We start from the raw sequence: 25,567 nt of genomic DNA on the forward strand, positions 1-25,567 counted from the left end.
TGAAGGAGACATTGAAACTGCAGCTTTTCTGAAAAGCAAGGCACCTGTGCAGTGGCCGAGGATGGCTGTGGGAGCCTCGCTCCGGACCCCATGCCTGCCTCAGCCGAGTTGGTCTCCCTCATCCTGTTCCCGCTGTTCACACCCCCACGCTAAGCTGATGAGGAAGCCTCACGGCCCACCCAGGGAATCCAGGGCCTGTGCTCAGCTGCTGCTGCTCTGCCCCCTGGCGGCCCCTCCGTGTCCCTGCAAGGGAGGCAGCTGGCAGGCAGCCCCGTGAGCTGGGTTGGGTCCCACAAGTCTCAGTTCAGTGTCATTTCTGACTTTTCTTGACTTTCTTTCAGGCTAAGTCCCATCAGCCATGGAAACACAATTGCGCTCTTCTTCCGGTCACTGTTGCCAAACTATACCATGGAGGTAGGTTGAGCTCGTCCCAGCCCCTGCCTCCCCAGTGGGTGTGGGCATGTCCATTGCATATCCATTCCAGTGCGAATGCCTGGAGCCCTCCTTGAACCAGGACTGTGCCAGCTGGCACAGGGAGCAGGGAAGGACCAAGGCTGCGTTGTGCCAGCGGGGTGCCCATTCTGCCGGGGAAATTGGGGCCTGCCCGGATGGTAGCGGATGCAGGGCCGTGAGTCAGCCCGGCTTGATCCCACTCTCTGTGCCTGGCTTGGTCTAGACACGACATTTGGTTTTGAGAGCTTCCTCTCCTCATAGGGACCTGGGGAGGGTTCAGGGCCCGGTGCTGGGGCAAGGGCCACCTCAGGCTCCACAATGCCTTCCTGCTTAGGCCCTGGGCCCCCAGTCCCAGCACAGACAGCCCCTGCTCAGACATGTCCCCTTGCTGCAGGGGGAGAGGCCCGAGGAAGGAGTGGCTGGGGGTCTGAACCGCAACCAGGGCCTGAACAGGCTGATGCTGGCTGTGCGCGACATGATGGCCAACTTCCACCTCAACGATCTGGAGGCGCCGCACGAGGACGACGCTGAGGGGGAGGGGGAGTGGGACTGAGCGTCCGCAGAGGTGACTGAAAAGCCGTACGATGATGTTTCTGATTTCTGTGCTGGTCGAAATCGGCCAGTTCCCTGAAGTAGGGAAGCTGACTGTGTCACTCCCTGGTCCACTGTTTCTCCTATAAACGTAAATGGGTCACGCTCTGCTGTCCGCACGTTCTCCTTTCCCAGGCGCTGAGTGCCGTCCCGTGCCCTTGGATTCGAATCACACTCAGTCCAGTCTCCTCCCAGTGGCCTGTGGGTGAGGTGGGGCCCAGACCACATGCTTCCTGTGCTCCCAGAATCTGGGTGTGGGTAGAGAAGGGGCCCCACGGGGTCTTCAGTGCAGGTCCCTGCTGAATGCCAAGGCCCTGGGTGCACGTCCTCCTTGAACTTGCTGTGGGGTTCGTCGACAGAGCTGCCTGCCTTGTTGGTAGAGGGTCTCAGGGCAGGGCTGGAGCAGAGAGGCCCCTATGTGGCAGCCAGACTTCAGTCTTGTTCCTCCAAGCAAGTGGGGTGGATATGTTGGGGTCCTATGGCTGGATGCCACCATCTGTTGAATCTGACAAAATAATTTTCTTTTTTTTTTTTTTTTTTTATTTGAGACAGAGTCTCGCTCTGTCAGCAGGCTGGAGTGCAGTGGTGCAATCTCAGTTCACTGCAACCTCCGCCTCCTGGATTCACGCCATTCTCCTGCCTCAGCCTCCTGAGTAGCTGGGGCTACAGGCACCCGCCACCACGCCCGGCTAGTGTTTGTATTTTTAGTAGAGATGGGGTTTCGCCTTGTTAGCCAGGATAGTCTCAATCTCTTGACCTCATGATCTTCCCGCCTTGGCCTCCCACAGTGCTGGGATTACAGGCGTGAGCCACCGTGCCCGGCCTCCCACAGTGCTGGAGTCACAGCCGTGAGCCACCGTGCCTGGCTCGGCCAAAATAATTTTATTAGAGAACTTGAGGGCAGTGCCCAGAATTGAAGGCGAAGCCTCAGAAGCATGTTTTGCAGAGAAGTGCCCAGGGAAGCTCTGAGGGCCCATGTAGCAAAGATCGGGACAGTCGGTCTGAGGGTGAATGGGCCACTCGGACCAAGACCCCAGTCTTGGGGGAGGGCTTAGCTGGAGCAGGTCCTGGCACAGTTGACTGATGGCGCACAGAGCTGCAGCTGCAGGAGGGGCGGAGGCTGCAGCCAAACAGCATCAGAAGCCAGCGTGGTTCTGGAAAGATCGAGAACACCAAGGTGTTAGGGCTGCAGCAGGGGTCCTGTCCCCTGGCACCCCTCACCGCCCTAATCTTTTACCCTTAGGAGGCAGCAGACACGAGGGGCTGCCCAAGGCTCTAGGGCGGCCAGTGAGGCAGGAAACACGTTCCAGCCCCAGCTAGGTACTGGTCCGTGGACCCACCTCCCAGAAAGCCCATCACTGTGTAATCGTCTAACCTGGGGCTCGCCAAGGCCTGTGAGTTCATCCTTTTGGCAGTTCCTGGTGTCTCCTTACTCTGCTCAGCATTTCCTGGGCGGGAGCTTAGGGTGCAGGACCCTCCCCAGGATGACGAGGGCCCACTGTCCATGACAGGTCGGCCTGAGGGCTGAGCCACGTGTGCCCATCTCAGACGCGGGCCTGAGGGTGCAGCCCTGGCCCTGTGCTGGCCGTTTCTAGGAGCGGTGCCCTGAGGTCCCAGCTGTGACAGCCCCACGCTCTGCAGGAAGAGATCATGGGGGCGGGGAGTTGCTGCTGCGGCCTCGTTCCTCTCTGCATTGAGTGAACCATGTTTGTGGTCAGCAGGAGCCTGTGGGGAGCACAGGCTGGTCCTCCCGGTGTCCCACCCACCCCTTTTTCCATGGGGGTTCTGCACTCAGCTCCAGGGAAGATGGTCGGGATAACCCCAGTCTGCCCTAGGTCCCCACCCTCCACAGCCAGGGTGGTCCATGGTGAGCTTCAGCCATCGAGATGCGGGGGTCTGCTAGAGTCTTCAGGGTCTTTTCTCTGAAAATGACAGGCAAGCAAGGAGAGCTGGGTCCCCTGCCTCTTCCATTCCAGATGCCTTGAGTCCACCCAAATGGGGATGTGATGTTTGGAGCTGCAGCAGCTGCCCTACGGTTGGGAGTCAGAGAAGAGCCGGTGTTCCAGGGACAGTGCAGCAGAGGCTGAGCCCAGGCCTGCTGTCCTGAGAGGTGGCTGGATCACTGACGCTTTGGCAGTGGTGCTGGGGTTTGTGTCATGACCTGCAGCTGAGCCTATTTCCAATGACCGTGAGATCTGAAAGACTGCTTTGAAGGTGTAGCCTCTGCCATGATTGTGGGGAATGCTGGATCCTGCTTCCTCCTTTGGCCCTGCTCAGCCCAGCGAGAGGCTGAGGCACACGTGGCTCCCCGGGTGCCCATAGGCAGCGTGGCTCACCAGCTGGGCCCTTTTCCACTGAGCCAGAACCCCCCAGAGTCTTCAATGCAGGCACCACGGTGGGCCCACGAGAAACCCTGCTTGCCACCTCCCACAGCCCCACCCCGAAGTTCAAAGGAAATGGCCCCTGAACCAAGGGCTGAGATCGGCCGTGGGACCGGCTGTCCTGGGGAGCTGTAGTGGAGCCCACCACGGGGGGACCGTTGGTCCAGCGGTGACCCCCAACTCCATGTCTGTGGCCGCAGCTGGACAGGCCACTCCCTGGGCCACAGAGATGTTTTACCTCGCAGCCCTCGGGCACGCATTGAGCAGACGCGTCTACGCGTGCATATGTGTGTGTGTGCGCGCCTGTGTGCGCGTGTATGTGTGTGGGTGCGCATTTGTATGTGTGCACGTGTGTGGGTGCGCATTTGTATGTGTGCACGTGTGTGGGTGCGCATTTGTATGTGTGCACGTGTGTGGGTGCGCATTTGTATGTGTGCACGTGTGTGGGTGCGCATTTGTATGTGTGCACGTGTGTGGGTGCGCATTTGTATGTGTGCACGTGTGTGGGTGCGCATTTGTATGTGTGCACGTGTGTGGGTGCGCATTTGTATGTGTGTGTGCGCATATGTGTGTGGGTGCGCATTTATATATGTGCGCGTGTGTGTGGGTAAACATTTGCGCGTCTGTGGGTGCACATTTGTATGTGTGCGTGTGTGTACGCGTGTATGTATGTGTGTACATTTGTGTGCGTGCGTGTGTGTGGGTGCACATTTGTGTGTGTGTGCATATGTGGGTGCACATTTGTATGTGTGCGCGTATGTGTGGGTGCACATTTGTATGTGTGCGTGCCTGTGCGTGTGCGTGTGTGGGTGCACATTTGTATCTGTGTGTGCACGTGTGTGTGTTGCAGGCCCTGGATGCCAGACACTGAATAGACGCAGGAAGGCATCTGTCTTCATTTTCCTCGTGGGTCGCTGGTCCAGAAACGCCTGGGTGGAAAGTGCTTTGCAGGAACGGTGCCTCCGCCTGTGGCGGGGACCCTGGTGAGCGGATGGGCCAGCCCCACGTGTCTTCCGGCCACTCAACACGCAGTGTTTCCAGGGGCACTAAGAGATCAGAATTGAGATATGATTCGCTGTAGGGTTTCATCTGATCACAGATCATCCCGAGGCTAATTTTTCTCCCCCATGACCCTAATGCATGAAGAAGTTGACGTTTTCCAGCTCGGCGTCATCGCCTTCCCACGAAGCCCCCGATGGCACATCAGTGAGGAACCACAGTGGGAGTCCTGTGGCAGGGTCACCCCACTTCCAATGCCCTCCAGCTGCATCTTGGCAGGAAAAAGGCTGCCCAGTTCTCATGCCCTTTCAAGTCCCGGGCTGGGGGGTGGCAGTCGAGGCTGGGGTTAACCGCCGTCCATCTCAAAGGCCTCATTGTGAAGCTGCAAACACGAACGTCCCTGAAATGCGAGGACACGGTGCTCTGGGGCAGGGGCTGCTCACCGGCTCATGGCCAGAGGTGAGCGGGGTCTGGGTCTGTGAGGTGCTGTGGACGTCGGGGGGCTCCTGGGGCAGGGATACAGCCACGGCCCTCACACCAGTGGAACCGTCTTCCTTCCCGAGGCAGGCTCGGCCTCCTCCTCACACCCTGGGGCCCTTCTCTCCCCTGTGCTCATGCTGGAAGCACAGCGTGAGGGGGCAAAGGTCATGGGAGGCAAAAGGCTGGGCTGAGGCCGAGGCTGTGTAGCTGCGGCTGGACACCAGGTCCTGTGGTGGTGTCGGCAGGGTGCGCTCTCTCCTCTGAGCAGCCTGGGGCCGCGTGTGCTACCAGAAACAGGTCTGCCAATTTGAAGATGGTGTGACCAAGTCTCCCAAAGCTGAAGATAGGTCCCTGCCCATGTCCCCCCCGGGTGGCAATCCACAGATGCACCTGTGTCCATCAGATGGTATCGCTGATAGGGAGTCTGAAGCCACCCAGATGCCACGTGGTCTGTTCACGCCGTGGACACCGCAGTCTGAGGCAGAGGATTGCAGCCACCGGCATGGGCAAATCTCAGCTGGAGAGTGAACTGGGACACCATTCACGTGATAGCCAGATGGGCTGGCAGTGGCTAGCTGGGGCTGTTCCGGGTGGGAATGCTGTGTCTGTTGGTCTGGTGCTGCTTATGTGGCTGGTTCAGGTCTGTCATCCCTCAACCTGCATATTTATCATCGGTGCATTTTTATGTATGTTGTACCTCAATTAAAAAATTTTAGGGCCAGGCGCAGTGGCTCACGCCTGTAATCCCAGCACTTTCGTAGGCTGAGGTGGAAGGATCACGAGGTCAGGAGATCAAGACCATCCTGGCCAACATGGTGAAACCCCGTCTCTACTTAAAAAATACAAAAACTTGCCGGGCGTGGCGGCACGCGGCTGTAGTCTCAGCTACTCAGGAGGCTGAGGTATGAGAATTGCTTGAACCTGGTAGGCAGAGGCTACAGTGAGCCAAGATCATGCCACTGCACTCCAGCCTGGGTGACAGCGAGACTTAGTCTCAAAAAAAAAAAAAATTTAAAGCAGATGGGGTGTGGGGGCTCACCCCTGTAACCTCAGCATTTTGGAGGCTGAGGCGGACGGATCACCTGAGGTCAGGAGTTCAAGACCAGCCTGGTCAACATGGTGAAACCCCATCTCTACAAAGAACACAACAAATAGCCAGGTGTGGTAGTGGGTGCCATAGTCCCAGCTACTTGGGAGGCTGAGGCATGAGTATTGCTTGAACCCAGGAGGCAGAGGTTGCAGTGAGCCAAGAATGCACCACTACACTCCATCCTGGGCGACAGAGTGAAACTGTGTCTCAAATACATAAAAATAATATATATATATATTTTGAGACTGAATCTCTGTTTCCCAGGCTGGAGTGCAGTGGTGTGATCTCGGCTCACTGCAACCTCCGCCTCCTGGGTTCAAGCAATTCTGCCTCAGCCTCCCAAGTAGCTGGGACTATAGGCGCACGCCACCACACCTGGCTAATTTTTGTATTTTTAGTAGAGATGGGGTTTCACCATATTAGCCAGGCTGGTCTCGAACTCCTGACCTCATGATCCGCCTGCCTCAGCCTCCCAAAGTGCTGGGATTACAGGGGTGAGCCACCCTGCCCAGCAATAAAAATTTTTTTTTTTTTTTTTTTTTTTTGAGACAGAGTTTTGCTCTTTTTGCCCAGGCTGGAGTGCAATGGTGCAATCTCGGCTCATGGCAACTTCCGCCTCCCACGTTCAAGCTATTATCCTGACTCAGCTAGGATTACAGGCACCCGCCACCACACCTGGCTGATTTTTGTATTTTTAGTACAGACGGGGTTTCTCCATGTTGGCCAGGCTGGTCTTGAACTCCTGACCTCAGGTGATCCACCTACCTTGGGCTCCCAAAGTGCTGGGATTACAGCCCTGAGCCACCGTGCCTGACAATAATAAAAAATTTTAAAGCAAAACTAAAGATTTATAAATTGTAAAATGCAGATGTAACAAGTGATTAATATTTACTGTACCAGTAAATATGGATAATACTAATGTGCTCACACACGGAGGTGGCGAGTGGTGTGAGCATTTCATGGTCAGAGTTTGCCAGTCGGGCGAGAGACAGGATGGATTTTAACTCGAACATCACAGACACAAACTGAAAACCCTGATGCGGTGCCTGCACCGTTGCCTCCTTTCCTGCACCTGTAAATGGGACGAGTGATTCCATTCCCCCTCCCGCTTCCACCTTCAGAAGGTTTTCTGTCAGCACAGACGCAGTCTTCAGCAAGGAAGTGCTGGGAACGCCCTGGAGTGAACCCAGGAAGATGCCTGCAGTGGGTGCCAGGTCCCCTCCCCACCGTCCCTGCTGGGCTTTGGGGCCACGCCCGACTGCTGTGAACCGCCTGCGGAGCACCACGTGCGACAGCTGGCTGGAGGCGAGAGGTCTGCCTTTGATGTGGCTGTTGGTGCAGGGCCTGTGGTGCCTTCCGCAGCGGAAATGGCGCACCGCCCGGGGAGGGTGGGTGCAGCGTCCCGGGTGCCCCTGTGAGGATGAGCGATGAGATGACTGGAGGGTCCCCGAAGACCTCACCAGGGTGCCCCCCAGCCGGTCCGCTCCCAGGAAGCGACACCTCCAGCCCCAGGGCTGCAGCTGAGGGGGTCGCTACTCTGGCTGGGCGAGGCTGGGCCCTTGGGGGCAGGCGCCAGAGTGGCCTCAGGCTCTACGAGATGCCTGAAAGCACCAACTCCTCCAGGGCTCACTAGCATTGGACACTTTCACGCTCTGCCCTGGCCGGAAGCCCCCTCACCCCCAGCGATGTGCAACTCCTGCAGGGCTCACTCAGTTTCCAGAACTTTAATTATTGGAAAGTTCTCCCTGGTCCAGCCCCCAAATCTGCCGTGAACGTTGACAGCTGAGTTGCTGCTCCATGCATGCTTTGGCTGAGAGCAGAGGGGGCCCCTGTCCTCACTGAGCTGCTGATGTGAGGCGGGGTGAGGGGTGGGGCCTAGAGGTGCCATCCATGGCCAGTGACTGAGGCAGAGGAGCCTCTGGAGAGGGCAGGTTCCGGGGAAGCTCCGGACTCCTAGAGGGGAGGCCAGGTGGGGGCCCTGGTGAACAGGACAGACTGTGGTGTTTTTTAACATAAAGGAGAGATGCTGTGTGAGGGACCCCCTGGGTACTGCGCGCCGCCTGGTGGCAGGCCAGGCCATGGTGGGTGCTCACGCCCCCGGCATGTGCCCATCATGTGGCCGCCCTCAGTGGGAGGGGCTCCGAGGATGACTTTTAAAATCGCAGAGAAAGCCTCCATTCTTCCCAGGACCTCAGCGCAACGCTGGCCCAGGGAGGCAGGAGACAGGCCAGGACAGGAGGGGTCCAGAGGTGTCGAAATGTCCTGGGGACCTGAGCAGCAGCCAGCAGGGAAGAGGCAGGGAGGGAGCTGAGGACCAGGCTTGTCCACATTGGTTGTGAGCATCCCTGAGCCCAGGGGGTTGATGCCAGGAGGTGTCTGGACTGGCTGGGCCATGCCTGGGCTGACCTGTCCAGCCAGGGAGAGGGTGTGAGGGCAGATCTGGGGGTGCCCAGATGGAAGGAGGCAGGCGTGGGAGACACCCAAGGCCCCCTGGCAGCATCATGAGCTAAGCAGGACACCTGGAGGGGGAGAACTGTGGGGACCTGGGGGCCTCCAATGACCCCTTCCTGCTTCCTGGACAGGACTATGGCTGTGCAGGGATCCCAGAGAAGACTCCTGGGCTCCCTCAACTCCACCCCCACAGCCATCCCCCAGCTGGGGCTGGTTGCCAACCAGACAGGAGCCTGGTGCCTGGAGGTGTCCATACCTGACGGGCTCTTCCTCAGCCTGGGGCTGGTGAGCTTGGTGGAGAACGTGCTGGTGGTGGCCACCATCGCCAAGAACCGGAACCTGCACTCACCCATGTACTGCTTCATCTGCTGCCTGGCCCTGTCGGACCTGCTGGTGAGCGGGGGCAACGTGCTGGAGACGGCCGTCATCCTCCTGCTGGAGGCCGGTGCGCTGGCGGCCCGGGCTGCCGTGGTGCAGCAGCTGGACAATGTCATTGATGTGATCACCTGCAGCTCCATGCTGTCCAGCCTCTGCTTCCTGGGTGCCATCGCCGTGGACCGCTACATCTCCATCTTCTACGCGCTGCGCTACCACAGCATCGTGACGCTGCCGCGGGCACGGCGAGCCATCGCGGCCATCTGGGTGGCCAGTGTCCTCTTCAGCACGCTCTTCATTGCCTACTACGACCACGCGGCCGTCCTGCTGTGCCTTGTGGTCTTTTTCCTGGCCATGCTGGTGCTCATGGCCGTGCTGTACGTCCACATGCTGGCCCGGGCCTGCCAGCACGCCCAGGGCATCGCCCGGCTCCACAAGAGGCAGCGCCCGGTCCACCAGGGCTTTGGCCTTAAAGGCGCTGTCACCCTCACCATCCTGCTGGGCATTTTCTTCCTCTGCTGGGGCCCCTTCTTTCTGCATCTCACACTGATCGTCCTCTGCCCCCAGCACCCCACGTGCAGCTGCATCTTCAAGAACTTCAACCTCTTTCTCGCCCTCATCATCTGCAATGCCATCATCGACCCCCTCATCTACGCCTTCCGCAGCCAGGAGCTCCGCAGGACGCTCAAGGAGGTGCTGACGTGCTCCTGGTGAGCGCGCTGCGGGCGGCTTTAAGTGTGCTGGGCAGAGGGAGGTGGTGATATTGTGTGGCCTGGTTCCTGTGTGACCCTGGGCAGTCCCTTACCTCCCTGGTCCCCATTTGTCAAAGAGGATGGACTAAACGACCTCTGAAGGTGTTGAAGCGCGGACCCTCCTGGGGCCAGGGAGGGGGTCCCTGCAAAACTCCAGGCAGGACTTCTCACCAGCAGTCGTGGGGAACGGAGGAGGACATGGGGAGGTTGTGGGGCCTCAGGCTCCGGGCACCAGGGGCAGACCTCAGGCTCCTGAAGAGACATTCTCCGCCCACTCCTGGGACACTCCACCTGCTCCAATGACTGAGCAGCATCCACCCCACCCCATCTTTGCTGCCAGCTCTCAGGACCCGTGCCCTTGTCAGCTGGGATGTGAAGTCTCTGGGTGGAAGAGTGTGCCAAGAGCTACTCCCACAACAGCCCCAGGAGATGGGGCTTTGTGACCAGAAAGCTTCATTCACAGCCTTGCAGCAGGAAGTGAAATCCCTGCCTCAGGCCAAGGGACCACGTTTGCAGGAGCCTCGCAAGTGCTGTGGAGCTGAGCCCTCCTGAGGGCCGGTTCTAAGGCTCAGACTGGGCGCTGGGGCTTCAGCCTGCTTTCCTGCAGCAGTCACCCAGGCAGACAGCCCTGGCAAATGCCTGACTCAGTGACCAGTGCCTGCGAGCACGGGGCCAGGGAAGTCTGGTAATAAATGTGACTCAGCATCACCCACCTCAGCCCCTTCCAGAAAGTGCTTGAAGGTTGCGGGTGGAGGGACGGGGGAGGGGAAGGTGGACAGGGGTGAGAGTCAAGAGAGGGAAGAAAGGAGTACCGGAAAACGTGGCTGAGGCCCCAAATGCCTGGGGAGTGTGGAGGTCCCAACCAGGCTTGCGCTGACCCTGCTTCTCAGTTTTTTCTCCGTGCTTACAAATCCCAGCCTAGAGGAAGGACGAGCAGGTGCAGCAGGGCCCCAGTCCCCTCTACTCTGACACTGTCCTAGCTGCAGAAGAGGCGGGTGCCCAGCCTTCCCTGTGACCACATGTGACCTCAGCCGGGACACATCCCTTTGCTGGCCCTGAGTCCCTCCACCATGATGAGCCGTGAATGGGACCATCGCTGTCCACTCTGAGATGCCTGGAAGGGGGCTCAGTGCAGGCGGGCTGGGGGCTGGGTTTGTTGTCTGCCCAGCACTGCCATTCTGGGAGTAGGCAGGTGGGGAAGGGGTTGGGGGGGGTCTGTGTTCAGCCAGTCCTGGGAAATGCTTGATGTGAGGCCTCTGAAGATGGGGATGAGGCAGAGTGGAGCCCCTGGGCCATCCCTCTGATGAAACCTGGGCGTCTCGCTGAAGAGACCACCTCCATTTCCTCTGCAGAGACTGAGCACTCAGTCAGCCCCCTTCCTGGGACAGGCTCAATGGAGGCTGCAGGGCCGCCATCAGCCGACTCCTAGGCAGGCTCTGTCAGCAGCCCCCTGGCCAGCCCCACCCCTGCTTCAGCTCCAGCCCTGACTGCCGGCCTCAGGACTGGGAGCCGCTTCCTGGCAGGGCCCGCCTCTGCTGGGAGACCGGACGGTGAGTCAGCCTTAAGCCTGGCACCAGAGCCCTCTGAGGATGGAGCAGGAGCTGGCTGGCCTGAGGCTGCAAAACTTCTTCCCTCGTGGAGACAGGAAGGCACCTCAGACGCTCACCCGGGACTCCCTTGAACAGGGACAGGGAGGAACCCCAGGCAGCTAGACCCCAGCCACAGCCACACGAGCACACTGTGGGGCAGGGAGGGGCATCTCTTGAGAACAAAAGATCCATTTCTCGACTTTCCAAACTGGAGAGCTTCTTGAGAGAAAAGAGAGAGACAGGTACAGGTCCACGCCACCCACACACAGCCCTGTGCACACAGACCGGACACAGGCGTCCACAGGCAAGTTCGCAGCTGCTCATTTTGTGAAGTGAATGCGGATTTGGGGGCGGGGTGGGGTTCGTCTGTACATCGTGCACTGTCAGACCCTTCCTGAAGGATTTTTGTTATTGAAATATCAGAAGGCCCTTGTTATAAGGTGGTGTCACTGTAATATCTGGCCCAGGAGGAGGTCAGTGCCGTGCCGGCGAGTCCTTTGCTCCCTGCCTTCTCTGACCAGTAAACGCATCTCCAGTCGTTCCCCCAGTCCCCCCTGCACGCAGTCTCCGACCTCAGAGAGTGAGTCAGAAAGAAGCCGCTGCCCACCCTCCCCCACCCTGGCCGGGTTCTTGCCTGGCTTGTGCGTCCTTGTGACAATTCCTGACACCGATGCGCACCGGGCAGTGGCACGTCCAGGTGCTGTGCGCGCCCGGGCCCACAAAGCTCCTTTGGAGTCTCATGGCAGCCCCTTGGTGGAGGGGGTCAGGTGCCCCCCCCGCCCCCACTGCGGAAGCCGGCGACCCACGGAGCTCGCTCTCGGCCGCCGCCACCCCTCTGTGTCCGCGCCCTTCCGAGCTCTGATCGGATGCTTTGTTTCTTCTCAGTGGGTTCAGGGCCTGCGCCAGCCTTTACCTACCTCCCCCACCCAAAACCGGCAAAGCTCAGAGCACCTTGTCTGCCAAAAGACAGGGAGGTGGGAAGGTGCGGGTTGGTCTCTAAACCGGCGTGGGGAAAAAAAGACCCTCCTTACAAAGCCGCAGGGTGGGGCTGTCGCAAGGGCGGAACCGAGATGGTAGCTGGGGGCGGGGTTCCCAGGGCCAAGAGGGGCTATTGTCCTCCCTGGAGCCCGGCGCCCCCACAGCCAGCTCCTCTGGGAGGCAGCCCCTCCTTTCGAGTGCGCAGGGCCCCCAGACCGCGCCCGGCCCAGCGCTGGGGGATCCTTGGCTGCGGGAGGGGCGCCGCATTGCGCGCGGCGGGCGGGGACGCGCGGTGCCGAGCATGCGGGCGGGGACGCGCGGTGCGGAGCCTGCGGGCCGGGCGGGGTTCTGCGGCGGCGCCTCCCGATTGGCCACTCGCGGTGACATCAGCCGATGCGAAGGGCGGGGCCGCAGCTATAAGAGCGCGCGGCCGCGGTCCCCGACCCTCAGCAGCCAGCCCGGCCCGCCCGCGCCCGTCCGCAGCCGCTCGCCAGACGCGCCCAGTATGAGGGAGATCGTGCACATCCAGGCCGGCCAGTGCGGCAACCAGATCGGGGCCAAGGTGAGGCTGCGCGCCCCGGCCTGTCCCGGGCCCCGGGGCGGGAGGAGGGAGGCGCCGTGCCCCGCGGGCCGCACCTCGCTGCCCCCGCCCCTGCGAACCTGCAACAAAGGGATGCGCCCAGCGCGGCGCCGGGCGGCCGGGACTCGGGGCCCCCGCCCTGGGACTCTCGCCCTCACCTCTCTGCCCCTGCCCAGGTGACCTCGGGCTGTCGAGGCGCAGCTCACGTCAGTCGCGAAGCCTCAGCCCCCTCCACACCTGCGCCCCCTCCACACCTGCACCCCCTCCACCGGGCCTCCGCAGGTGCAGCTGGGAGCCCTGTCTGGGCGTGGCCCTTTTTTGGGGGACCGCGGCAGAGCCTTGAGTGAGACGGGTGGGGTAGGCGGGTTTGGATGGGGTGGGGGGTTCTCCTCACAGCCGTGATTTCCTCGGCCCGAACCCCCCACTGGAGGAGCCGAACGTCCCCCGAGAGGCTAGAGCCGCCCCGATGTCCCCAGCCTGCTCCGACACCCCTCGGAGTCCTAGCTCCACCCTGTCCCTTTGTTGGAGGGGTTGGGCCTGGACTCGAGATGACCTTGGTCCGGGATCAGGCTCTCCATCGGCGCAGCCGCTCCTGGGCAACCCCCGCGGGGCTTGACCGCGCCCACCCAGGGTCTACCAGTCTGGGGATTGGATGTGGGAACAAAGCCGGGCTGTGGAGTGTGGAGGCTGCACCGTGGCGCGCCCCTCCCTCCATTGTTAGCCCACCTCGCAGATGTTGGGGCCACGCAGGAAGGAGCGTTGGTGCAGCTGTGCAGGGACCCCCTCCTAAATCATTAAGGGGACGTCGTGTCCCCTGGTCCTGGGAGGCTGTCCCTGGCCCAAGGTCACACAGCAGGTGCGAGAGAGCTGGGCTGGCCCTTGGTTCTCATCCCCTGCAGGAGCCAACCTGGGGCTCGGGCGGGGCGGTTGGGGGGCGCTGCTTGCCAAAGGATCTGCCCTCCGAACAGTGTTGGGGAACGGGGGATGGGGGAGGCTGGCTTTGTCAGGACCAAGGCCAGGGACCCAGCTCAGGGCTGGTGCAGCGCTGATGCTGGGAAGGAGGGAGTGGAGGAGACGGTCCTGGAGGGGAAGGGGCCAGAGAAAGGCTGCCTCCGGAGGCTGTTGCCATGGAAACCAGGCAGGAACAAAAAGCTAATTACAACAGGGCCAGCCACGTGGCTGACATGTAAATTGCAACTTTGGCTCCGGGTGGAGGCGCCTCTGAGGGTGGGAGGCCCAGTAGTGGGGAGACTCTAATCACCCAAGGAGACAGCTGTGCCTGCCAAGGAGAGCCTGGGGGAGGGGAGGCCTGGGGGACAGTGGCCTCAAATCAAACCAGGACTCCCGGAGCAGCCTCTGACAGCTGCCTCGGCCTGATGGGAGGGGCTGAGGGCTCATTAATGTGGTCACTGGGGCCAAGCCTGCCCTGAGCATCTGCTCCTGGAGGGTCAGGGGTCGCTGGGGGGAGGGAGGGCCGGCAGCCCTGGGGCCCACCTGGGGTTTCTCCTTCTATGGCTGGGATGGGCCCAGAGCTGTGGTCCCACAAGGCACTTATCAGGCAAGAGCTGGGACCTAGAAGTCAGGTCCACAGGCAGACATCCCCTGAGGCTCCACGGGTAGCAGAGGGAGCCCTTGTGCCCCGGACCGTGTGCTTGGCTGCCTTGTGCTCTGCTTCTCAACACTGGAGCTCTTAGTTTGCCCACTACTTTTTATTCCTTTTGAGTTGTTTGTTTTTTCTTAATTTACTTTGTTTTAAAAATCAATACCTGGCCGGGCACGGTGGATGAGGAATCTCATGTAATCCCAGCACTTTGGGAGATGAAACTGGAGGATCACTTTAGCAAAGGAGTTCAAGACCAGCCGGGGTAACATGGTGAAACTCCGTTTCTAAAAAAAAAAAAAAAATTAACCTGGCGTGGTGGGCCGCGCCTGTTGTCCCAGCTACTTGAGAGCCTGAGATGGGAGCATCGCTTCAGCGTGGGAGGTCGAGGCTGCAATAAGCTATGACCGCACCACTGTACTCCAGACTAGGCGATAGAGCGAGATCCTGTCTCAAAATAATATTAATAGTATCTGATTCTTTTTAACAATGGAAACAACAGTGAAGGGAATTTTCTCGGGCGGGGGGGGGGGGGCGGCAAGAGGGTGTTCCTTTCCTCTGCTGCCCTTGTGGAATCAATGGGAAGTTCCTTGGCCATTCTCGGCCTCCACTCCCGCAGCTGGTAGGGGGGCAACGCGGCTGCTTCCCTGTCTGGGGTCCTCGGGCGGTGCCTGGCTGGGCAGGAAGGCCCGTGCACTCTGGGCAGAGGGAAGTCGGGGTGACTCGAGGCCGGGAGCAAAGCCGGGTCCCGGGCGGTCACGCGGCAGCGCGGACGACTCACCGCCGTCACCCCTGCGCTGGGAGCCGAGCCCCCAGCATCTCGCGGGGATGCTGTAAGCCGGGCGCAGCCCGCCCGGAGGATGAGAAAACCCGAAGCCCGGAAAGCCGAGCGGCCGCCTGCAGTCACCCCTGGGGGGCAGGGGCGGGCCGGGCTGTGCAGAAACACCGGGGCCCGCGGGACGCAGGACGCTGCCCCACTGCGGCAGAGCTGAGTCTGGACCCCCGGGGTTTCCTTTCCTGGGGCCTGTGCTCCACCCTCCCCGGGGCGGGGCGCGCCTGCAGCGGCGGGGGGGGGGCCTTTGTCCTCCGCGCGGGCTTCGGCACCGCCTCCTCGCAGCTGCGGGGCGTGGAGGGGGGGGCGGGGCCTGGCCCTCTCAGCCAATGGGAGACGGCGTCCCTGGTTCGCCCCGCCCCCTCGCCCGAAAGACCTGCGGAGCCGCGGGCCGGGCGGGAACCGCATTCGGGTCCTGGAGGGGCTTGGAGTCCCCAGTCTCGCAGCCCTTTCATCGGGGACCCCCGCTCCCACCTGCCTTGGCCAGTGCCCTCAAAGCCTGGCCCTGCTTTCCCCAGGACCCCAAGCGCTGCGCGAGGTCAGCACCAAGGACAGCGCCCGGGCCGAGCGCCTGGCCTCGAACGCCGGGATCTGCTTTGTGTTTCCAGATTTTTGTTTTTAGTTATGAGACGAGGCCTGGCTCTGTCGCCCGGGCTGGAGTCCAGTGGCGTGATCTCGGCTCGCTGCAGCCTCGGCCTCCCGAGTAGCTGGGACCACAGGCGCTCACCACCACGCCTGGCCACAATTTTCTTTTTTTCTTATTTTCTTTTAGATGGAGTTTCGCTCTTGTTGCCCAGGCTGGAGTGCAGTGGCATGATCTCGGCTCATTGCAACCTCCACTTCCTGGGTTCAAGCGATTCTCCTGCCTCAGCCCTCTGAGTAGCTGGGATTACAGGTGCCCGCCACCACGCCGGGCTAATGTTTTGTATTTTTTAGTAGTGATGGGGTTTCATCATGTTGGCCAGGCTGGTCTCAAACTCCTGACCTCAGTTGATTCACCTGCCTCAGACTCCCAAAGTGCTGGGATTGCAGGCGTGAGCCACCACGCTCGGCCGATTTCCTTTTCTGTAGTGATGTTAACAATTTAGTTTATAAAATTATATTTTATTGTTTATTAAATACGTAACATAGGCCGGGTGTGATGGCTCACACCTGTAATCCCAGCACTTTGGGAGGCCGAGGTGGGTGGATCACCTGAGGTCAGCAGTTCAGGACCAGCCTGGGCAACATGGCAAGACTCTGTCCCTACAAAAAATAAAAAACAAAAAAAATTAGCTGGACATGGTGGCATGCCGGCCTGTGGTCCCAGCTACTTGGGAGGCTGAGGTGGGAGGATCACTTGGGGGAGGTGGGCAGAGGTTAAAGTGAGCTGAGATCATGCCCCTGCATTCTAGCCGGGGCAACAGAGCAAGACCTTATCTCAAAAAAAAAGTAACAATATATTTTATTACTTTATCTCAAATTATAATTTCATTAATTTTAACTACAAAAGCAATTAATATATTCTCCTGGTTAAAAAAAAAACTGAAATATTGCAGATAAGCCTAGTGCCCATCTAGCCACCTCTCTCTATCCAAGTGGGAACAAATTTCTTTTTCTATCCTTCTGGTCCAATTTTTTTAAGTGGCCTGTGCATATGGTTTTAAAACTTTAAATATTACCTAAAACCTTTGAACAAAATGAAGCCAACATGTGCTGAATGTTTTCATGTCAAGCTTTGTGCTAAGGCCCGGATGTGGGCACCATTCACACGTTCACCTCACAGATGAGAAAACAGGTCCTGCGAGGCACAGCGCCTGGCCCACAGCTGTGCTCATGCTGGGCCCTGAATCCATTCTGGTCCATTGCTCCTGCTGCCCTGTGCCTCGCTCTGCAGAGGACTTCCCATAGATGTGTTACTCTCTCCACCCCTCCTTTACAGGGGCTGGTGGTTGTGGGTTCCCTGGAACCATAAATTTGGGGTGTCCCAGTGCTTTGGGGAGCAAGGTCCCCGACCCAAGTGGACTGCCAGCAACTAAATTAATGGAGGATCCTCGAAGACAGCGTTAGGGAGACAAGCAGTAGGTGGGAAGCTTGGACAAGCCCCTAATGCCTCCGTGACCTTTCTGTATTTTTTTTTTTTTTTTTTTTGAGACAGGGTCTCACTCTGTCGCCTGGACTGGCATGATCTAGGCTCACTGCAACCTCCGCCTCCCTGGCTCAAGTGATCCTTCCACCTCAGCCTCCTGAGTAGCTGGGGCTATAGGCATGCGTCACCATGCCCAACTAATTTTTTTGTTTTTTGGTAGAGATGGGGTTTCACCATGTTGCCGAGGCTGGTCTTGAACTCCTGAACTCAAGTGATCCACCTCTCTTGGCCTCCCAAAGTGCTGGGATTATAAATATGAGCCACCATAGCCAGCTGATTTTTTTTTTTGTTTGTTTGAGATAGAGTCTCACTCTGTCACTCAGACTGGAGTGCAGTGGAGTGATCTCGGCTCACTGCAACCTCCACCTCCTGGGTTCAAGCAATTCTCCTGCCTTAGCCTCCCAAGTAGCTGGGATTATAGGCACTTGCCACCACACCGGCTAATTTTTTTTTTTTTTTTTTGAGACGGAGTCTCGCTGTGTCGCCCAGTCTGGAGTGCAGGGGCATGATCTTGGCTCACTGCAAGCTCCACCTCCCAGGTTCAGGCCATTCTCCTGCCTCAGCCTCCCAAGTAGCTGGGACTACAGGTGTCTGCCACCACGCCTGGCTAATTTTTTGTATTTTTAGTAGAGACAGGGTTTCACCGTGTCAGCCAGGATGGTCTTGATCTCCTGACCTCATGATCCGCCCGCCTCAGCCTCCCAAAGTGCTGGGACCACAGGCGTGACCCACTGCATCCCGGTCTAATTTTTGTATTTTTAGTAAAGATGGGGTTTCACCATGTTGGTCAGGCTGGTCTCGAACTACTGACCTCGTGATCCGCCCGCGTTGGCCTCCCAAAGTGCTGGGATTACAGGCGTGAGCCATCGCGCCCAGCCTTTTTTTTTTTTTTTTTTTTAAGATAGAGTCTTGCTCTTGTCCCACAGGCTGATGTGCAGTGGCTTGATCTCAGCTCACTGCAACCTCTGCCCCCTGGGTTCAAGCGATTCTCGTGTCTCAGACTCTGAAGTAGCTGAAATTACAGGTGCACTACCACGCCCGGCTAATTTTTGTATTTTTAGTAGGGACAGGGTTTTGCCCTGTTGGCCAGGCTGGTCTTGAACTCCTGACCTCAGGTGATCTGCCGGCCTCGACCTCCCAAAGTGCTGGGATTATAGGCATGAGCCACCACACCCAGCCTGATTCATTCTTATAATTTAAAAACTTAATGCAAAAAGAATAAAACTTAGCAATGACAAAAATGCACAAAAGGTGGAAAGAAACCCACCCTGACCTTTGTGGAGAGATGGCCTCTGATGACAGTCTCAGGGTGAACAGGCATCCCGAGACACTATTAGCAGAGGCGGGCCATGTCCATGCTGTCCATGTTACAATAATTACACTATGTTTATTCTTAAGGTTTTAAAAACATTTATTTTTTAACAAATTTTCTTGGAAAAGCTACCGTGTGCACGTGATAAAATCTCAACAAGACCACAGGGCACCTGTGAGAAGAAGCTCCTCCCAATCTGGGGCCCCTCCCCAGGCACAGCCTTCCACACATCTACCAGAGACACCCACATATAGAGAAGCACCCACAAGCAGTTTTCTGCCTTTCTTTTATTTGAGACAGAGTTTCCCTCTGTCGCCCAGGCTTGAGTGCACTGGCATGACGTAAGCTCACTGCAGCCTCTGCCTCCTGAGTTCATGTGATTCTCCTGCCTCAGCCTCCCAAGTAGCTGGGATTACAGGTGCTCGCCACCACGCCCAGCTAATTTTTGTATTTTTAGTAGAGACAGGGTTTCGCCATGTTGGCCAGGCTGGTCTTGAACTCCTGACCTCAGATGATGCACCACCTCAGCCTCCCAAAGTGCTGGGATTACAAGCATGAGCCACCGTGCCTGGCACAAGCAGTTTTCCTTCCTTCCTTCCTTCCTTTCTTCCTTCCTTCCTTCCTTTCTTCCTTCCTTCCTTTCTTTCTTTCCTTCTTTCTTTCTGTCTCGCACTGTTGCCCAGGCTGGAGTGCAGGGGCGCAATCTCGACTCACCACAACCTCTGCCTCCCTGGTTCAAGCAATTCTCCTGCCTCAGCCTCTCGAATAGCTGGGACTACAGGTGCGCGCCACCACGCCTGGCTAATTTTTGTATTTTTAGGAGAGATGGGTTTCACTGTTTTGGCCAGGCTAGTCTCGAACTCCTGACCTCATGACCCACCCGCCTCTGCCTCCCAAAGTGCAGGGATTACGGGGGTGAGCCACCGTGCCCAGCTATAAGCGGTTTTCATTCTATTTATTTATTATTATTCTATGAGACAGAGTCTCGCTCTGTTGCCCAGGCTAGAGTACAGTGGTGCAATCTTGGCTTACTGCAACCTCCGTCTCCTGGGTTCAAGCAATTCTTCTGCCTCAGCTTCCTGAGTAGCTGGAACGCGTGAGCCAGCACGCCTGGCTAATTTTTGTATTTTTAGTAGAGACGGGGTTTCACCATATTGGACAGGCTGGTCTTGAACTCCTGACTTCTGGTGATCTGCCCACCTCGGCCTCCCAAATTGTTGGTATTACGGGCGTGGGCCACCACACCTGGCCTCTATTTATTTATTTATTTTGAGATGGGGTCTTGATATGAATTCCTAGACTCATGCTTCTCATGCTTGCTACCACCCAGTCCTGCCACCACCCAGTCCTGCCTCCTGCACAGCAGTTTCCACTAAAGTCACCCCTTTATGAGAGGCATCTTTTTTTTTTTTTGAGACGAAGTCTCACTCTGTCACCCAGGCTGGAGTGCAATGGCATGATCTCAGCTCACTGCAAGCTCCGCCTCCGGGTTCAAGCGATTCTCTTGCTTCAGCCTCCTGAGTAGCTGGGACTACAGGCACCCGGCACCATGCCCGGCTAATTTTTTGTATTTTTAGTAGAGACGGAGTTTCACCATGTTAGCCAGGATGGTCTCGATCTCCTGACCTCATGATCCACCTGCCTCGGCCTCCCAAAGTGTTGGGATTACAGGCGTGAGCCACTGCACCTGGCCTACTAGAGGCATCTTAAAACACATCTCCTGTGTCTCCATTCCAAAGCACATCTTTGTCTGCACTCCTGGGGTCCTCCCACATCAGCCTCCCAAAGTGCTGGGATTACAGTTGTGAGCCACTGTGCCCGGCCCCACCAAATTGTTTTCTAACCTGCTTTTTTCTTGAGGAATCTTTTCTGCAGCACGGGACTCACATGTAGAGCCCCTTGTTTCTTGAGGCCTTCACACCCGTCAGCTCATCTAAAAGTCACTCCTGAGGAGTAAGGGCAAGGGGCATTGGGAGAGGTCAGGCAGCCCCGGGAAGCCTTCCCAGCATGTGTCCCAGGAGGCCTGCTGCCTGCAGACACTGCTCCCAGACGCAGCAGACTTGGCCATCAGAGTGTGTCCCAAGATGAGGTGGCAACTTCCCTGAAGGCCTTGCTCTCACCCAGGGGTGTGGGTCTCTGTGTGCACACAGATGTGCTAATAGTTCTATGTTTGCCATATACCATTTATATGCCTTACACAGATTAACCCACTTTCATCTCTAAAAGACCTGCTGTCATCATGCCCGTTGTACAGATGAGGGCACTGAGTCACAGAATCCTAGTGACCTGTGCAAGGTCACACAGCTGGGAAGGGTGGAGGAAGGGTCTGTGAACCCAGCAGGCCCAGCCCTTGAGTCTAGGCTCCGCTCGGCAGCTGTCATGGGAGCAGAGTCTGAGAAGCACTGTAGGCACCTGCTCTAGGGGGAGAAAGGTGGAGGTGGCAGGTAGAGAGAGGATGACCCCTGGGAGCTGGGACGATGCCAGCCCCACACAGACAGGCTGGGTGACCTCAGGCAAGTCACTTCCCATTTGGGACCCCAAGGACCCTTCTGCAGACCCAGCTGGGGGTCCCTGATGTGACTGGCTCTCAGCGTCCCTATGAGTTCCGTCAGCTGAGGCCAGTAATGTCCCGGCACCATCACTGGACATGGTTTGCTCTGACATGGAGGGGCAGGTGTAGCAGCCAAAAGTGATCCTGAGCTCCGGGCCTGTGAACCCTGCTCTGCCAGCTACTGTGGGTGTCTCTACCTGCTCTGTGTCTCAGTTCCCTTTCCTGAAAAGAGGGGATAGTAAAAACTAACCCTCAAGGTGTTTATTACCAACACCCTTCATGGAGGAATCAGCTGGCCCAGGCCCTTACCAGCAGGTGCACAGCTGGGCCTGGGGGCCTGGGTGTGGGTCTGTTGAACCTTGACTCACCCTGGAGCTGTGGTCAGACTGGATGTGCAGGTGTGAAGGTGCATATTTATTATAGCAATTTTCTGACAGATAACAGAGTGTGGGGCTCTCTTCTGAATGGGGCTAGTGGAGGCCTTGGGTCAAAAGCCCTAATTTTGTACCGAGGGCTATAAGGCTTCACAAGGGAAAGGACCTGGCTGGGGTTATGGGCCGCCTGCCGACCCCTCTCTCCCACTTTGTTTGCAGTTCTGGGAAGTCATCAGTGATGAGCATGGCATCGACCCCAGCGGCAACTACGTGGGCGACTCGGACTTGCAGCTGGAGCGGATCAGCGTCTATTACAACGAGGCCTCTTGTGAGTGCCTGCCCCAGCCTCCCTATCCCAGCCCAGGACTGACCAGTTCTCAGCATCTGACTGACCAGGTCTCAGCACCTGGACTGACCAGCTCTCAGCATCTCTGTCCTCCCATGGGTTGGGTTAGCTGAGACGCCAGCAGGTGTAACTGGGTGTCAGGCATCCAGACGCACAGAATAAATAGACAGTAAATCACAGTCACAAAAGTGAGAGCCAAACATATTAGTGCCTTGAGGGCCTTTGCATGTCCAGGGGCACAGACAGGGATGGGGCAGTCCGGAGACTTTGGAGGCCATAAGAGGGCCTAGAGAAGGGGTCACCTGGAGGGCTTAGTCAGGGGCTATTTAGCAACTGGTGTAAAGTGATTTCCATATCAAAGTGGTGATACACCCACCTGCCCACATGGACATGTGATTTAAAATTTTATTTAATTTAATAGAGACAGTCTCGATATGTTGCCCAGGCTGGTCTCGAATTCCTGGACTCAAGCGATCCACCTGCCTTGGCCTCCCAAAGTGTTGGGAGTGCAGGCATGAGCCCCTGCATCTGGTGGACGTGTGACTTGATCCTGCCTGTCTTGCTTCATCCTGCCCTGCTCTGTCCTGTCCTGCTCTGTCCTGTCCTGCTCTGTCCTGTCCTGCTCTGTCCTGTCCTGCTCCGTTCTTACACACAGTGAGGCTTAAGGGTGAAGAAAGTTGCTGAAGCTTGCCTTTGGTCCAGGACTCTCTGACTTCAGAGTAAAGGCTCTTAGGATGTGAGCAGGAGGATAGCACGCGGGCACAGAGTTTAGAAAGAATGAGGGAGAGGCTCTGGCCCTCTGTAACCCAAATCACCGAGCCCCTCTCTCCCCTCAGCTCACAAGTACGTGCCTCGGGCCATTCTGGTTGACCTGGAACCCGGAACGATGGACAGCGTCCGCTCAGGGGCCTTCGGACATCTTTTCAGGCCTGACAATTTCATCTTTGGTAAGTTTCCCGTGCTCCATGCTCTGGTGGCAGACCCCATCACAGGCAAGCCCAGTTCGGTGGACGGGGGCGGCTGTCAGAAACAAGGAATGGTCAGCTCCTCACATGATCCTGAAGGGTGGGAACTCATCTCTCCGTTTTACAGCTGGGCATTGGAGGCCCAGAGAAGGGGTTCTATGGGGAGAACAGAAACCACTCATGCATTTCAAGTGGAATGAAGTGTAAAGCAGACAGAAGCTTACAGAATTGCTAGAGAGCTGGTGAGACAGAACGGGGCCTCCAGAGGACTCCGGGGTCCAGGAGCTACAGAAACAGGAGGGCCTCACTTCACTTCTGCCTGCCCGACCCCAGCACATCCAGCTGGTAGATGCCAACTCGCATCCAGCCCCCAGCTGCCAGGGATTCTGGGGTGCCTGTTTGGGCTCCTGGCACTGCCAGTCAGAAGGAAGGTATGCTGGAGCAGGAGGGCTGATCCATTCACCCAGGATCCCTTCAGGAGGCAGAGCCTCGCTCTGGTGTGACCCCAAGTTCTCAAGACCCTGTCCAGAGCCCTCGTCCTGAGCACTCAGCAGCATCGGCTCAGGGAAGCCACGGCGGGTATAAGAAGGGGTGCTCAGTGGGGCCTACTTTACAGAAGACAGAACAGGCACGGGGCTGCCACGGCTGCCCTGGGATGTTCAGGCAGGGGCTGGAGGTCTGGACTGCAGAGTCCCTGACCCCTGTCTCCTACCCCTCTTCTCCCTGCACAGGTCAGAGTGGGGCCGGCAACAACTGGGCCAAGGGTCACTACACAGAGGGTGCGGAGCTGGTGGATTCCGTCCTGGATGTCGTGCGGAAGGAGTGTGAAAACTGCGACTGCCTGCAGGGCTTCCAGCTGACCCACTCGCTGGGGGGCGGCACGGGCTCCGGCATGGGCACGTTGCTCATCAGCAAGGTGCGTGAGGAGTATCCCGACCGCATCATGAACACCTTCAGCGTCGTGCCCTCGCCCAAGGTGTCAGACACGGTGGTGGAGCCCTACAACGCCACGCTGTCCATCCACCAGCTGGTGGAGAATACGGATGAGACCTACTGCATCGACAACGAGGCGCTCTACGACATCTGCTTCCGCACCCTCAAGCTGGCCACACCCACCTACGGGGACCTCAACCACCTGGTGTCGGCCACCATGAGCGGAGTCACCACCTCCTTGCGCTTCCCAGGCCAGCTCAACGCTGACCTGCGCAAGCTGGCGGTGAACATGGTGCCCTTCCCGCGTCTGCACTTCTTCATGCCCGGCTTCGCCCCCCTCACAGCCCGGGGCAGCCAGCAGTACCGGGCCCTGACCGTGCCCGAGCTCACCCAGCAGATGTTTGATGCCAAGAACATGATGGCGGCCTGCGACCCGCGCCACGGCCGCTACCTGACCGTGGCCACCGTGTTCCGGGGCCGCATGTCCATGAAGGAGGTGGACGAGCAGATGCTGGCCATCCAGAGCAAGAACAGCAGCTACTTCGTGGAGTGGATCCCCAACAACGTGAAGGTGGCCGTGTGTGACATCCCGCCCCGCGGCCTCAAGATGTCCTCCACCTTCATCGGGAACAGCACGGCCATCCAGGAGCTGTTCAAGCGCATCTCCGAGCAGTTCACGGCCATGTTCCGGCGCAAGGCCTTCCTGCACTGGTACACGGGCGAGGGCATGGACGAGATGGAGTTCACCGAGGCCGAGAGCAACATGAACGACCTGGTGTCCGAGTACCAGCAGTACCAGGACGCCACGGCCGAGGAGGAGGGCGAGATGTACGAAGACGACGAGGAGGAGTCGGAGGCCCAGGGCCCCAAGTGAAGCTGCTTGCAGCTGGAGTGAGAGGCAGGTGGCGGCCGGGGCCGAGGCCAGCAGTGTCTGACCCCGAGAGCCATCTTGCTGCCGACACCGTACCCTGCTATCCCCTCGCCCTACGGCTCCCTTGCTACCCTCCTGCAGTATTTATGGCCTCGTCCTCCCCACCTAGGCCACGTGTGAGCTGCTCCTGTCTCTGTCTTATCGCAGCTCCAGGCCTGGCGTTTTACGGTTTTGTTTTTTACTGGTTTGTGTTTCTATTTTCGGGGATACTTAATAAATCTATTGCTGTCAGATACCCTTGCTTGGTGCCAGAGATTTCCTTTTATTCTGGAAAGTTGTGTCCAGTGGGTGGAGGGGCTGACAGGGAGGCCCGGGTGGACAGGCAAGAGCTCATCCTCTCCCAGGCTGGTGGCTGAGAGAGGCCTGCTCTGGGGGCTGGAAGGTGTCTCACGGCACAGCCCGTGGGGAAACCCTGGAAACGGGGAGCCCGGGAGAAGGAACGGGAAGCACCTCATTCCAGACCCCGAGATGCAGCCCTCCCGACTTGGAAACAACCCCACACTCGTTCCCTGGTCTCCCACAGAGCGGCTTGCAACCCGGAGATTTCTCCCACCTGTCTGTAGGCTGAAAGTTGGGGCAGGTGGTCCCTGCTGCGGTGGAAACTGCCATCAGACCTGAAGCCTCGGGTCAGAATCAGGGAGGTAGGGAAGGGGGTCCCGAGTGCTCCCTGAAAAAGACGGTGTGTTGAGTGTCTCGGGGCTGGGCCCTGGGAGGGGCTGCTGGGGTCAGGGAGATGCGGCCACAGGACCCAGGCCCGGGCTGCCAGGAGGGACGTATCAGTCCACCCGCCCCCGGCAGCCCCTGCCTGGGGTGCATGATACTTGGTGTCCAGCCACACAGGGCATGGCCCGAGGAGCCGCTCACCTGGTTCCCCAC

At 58.2% G+C, this 25,567-nt stretch overlaps 2 protein-coding genes across 8 annotated transcripts in view; both read left to right on the forward strand.

Annotated features, from left to right (window-relative positions):
• The window catches only part of TCF25 (transcription factor 25), a 35,263-nt gene extending 34,113 nt beyond the window's left edge, over window positions 1-1,150 (forward strand). For 4 of the 7 annotated variants that reach the window (XM_054455482.2, XM_054455483.2, XM_054455488.2 and 1 more), the window contains 2 exons: window positions 342-414; window positions 788-1,150. In XM_054455482.2, coding sequence (XP_054311457.2) covers window positions 342-414; window positions 788-1,006 — 292 coding nt within the window. In that variant the 3' untranslated portion in view covers window positions 1,007-1,150. The remainder of the gene's footprint in view (window positions 1-341; window positions 415-787) is intronic. The other 3 variants (XM_054455486.2, XM_054455484.2, XM_054455489.2) reach the window with 1 other exon arrangement.
• A 5,534-nt stretch (window positions 1,151-6,684) lies between these two features.
• LOC129015191 (uncharacterized) lies at window positions 6,685-24,926 on the forward strand. The gene is given in 10 exon segments (XM_063654297.1): window positions 6,685-9,530; window positions 9,913-9,922; window positions 9,924-10,123; window positions 10,961-11,122; window positions 11,683-11,928; window positions 12,047-12,143; window positions 12,258-12,701; window positions 21,736-21,844; window positions 22,699-22,809; window positions 23,559-24,926. Coding segments are annotated over 10 exon segments (3,435 nt in total). The 5' UTR covers window positions 6,685-8,550; the 3' UTR covers window positions 24,635-24,926.
• The last annotated feature ends 641 nt before the right edge of the window (window positions 24,927-25,567 follow it).

The sequence above is a fragment of the Pongo pygmaeus genome, chromosome 18 (assembly GCF_028885625.2).
Source record: "Pongo pygmaeus isolate AG05252 chromosome 18, NHGRI_mPonPyg2-v2.0_pri, whole genome shotgun sequence".
In the NCBI taxonomy this organism is placed as follows: domain Eukaryota; kingdom Metazoa; phylum Chordata; class Mammalia; order Primates; family Hominidae; genus Pongo; species Pongo pygmaeus.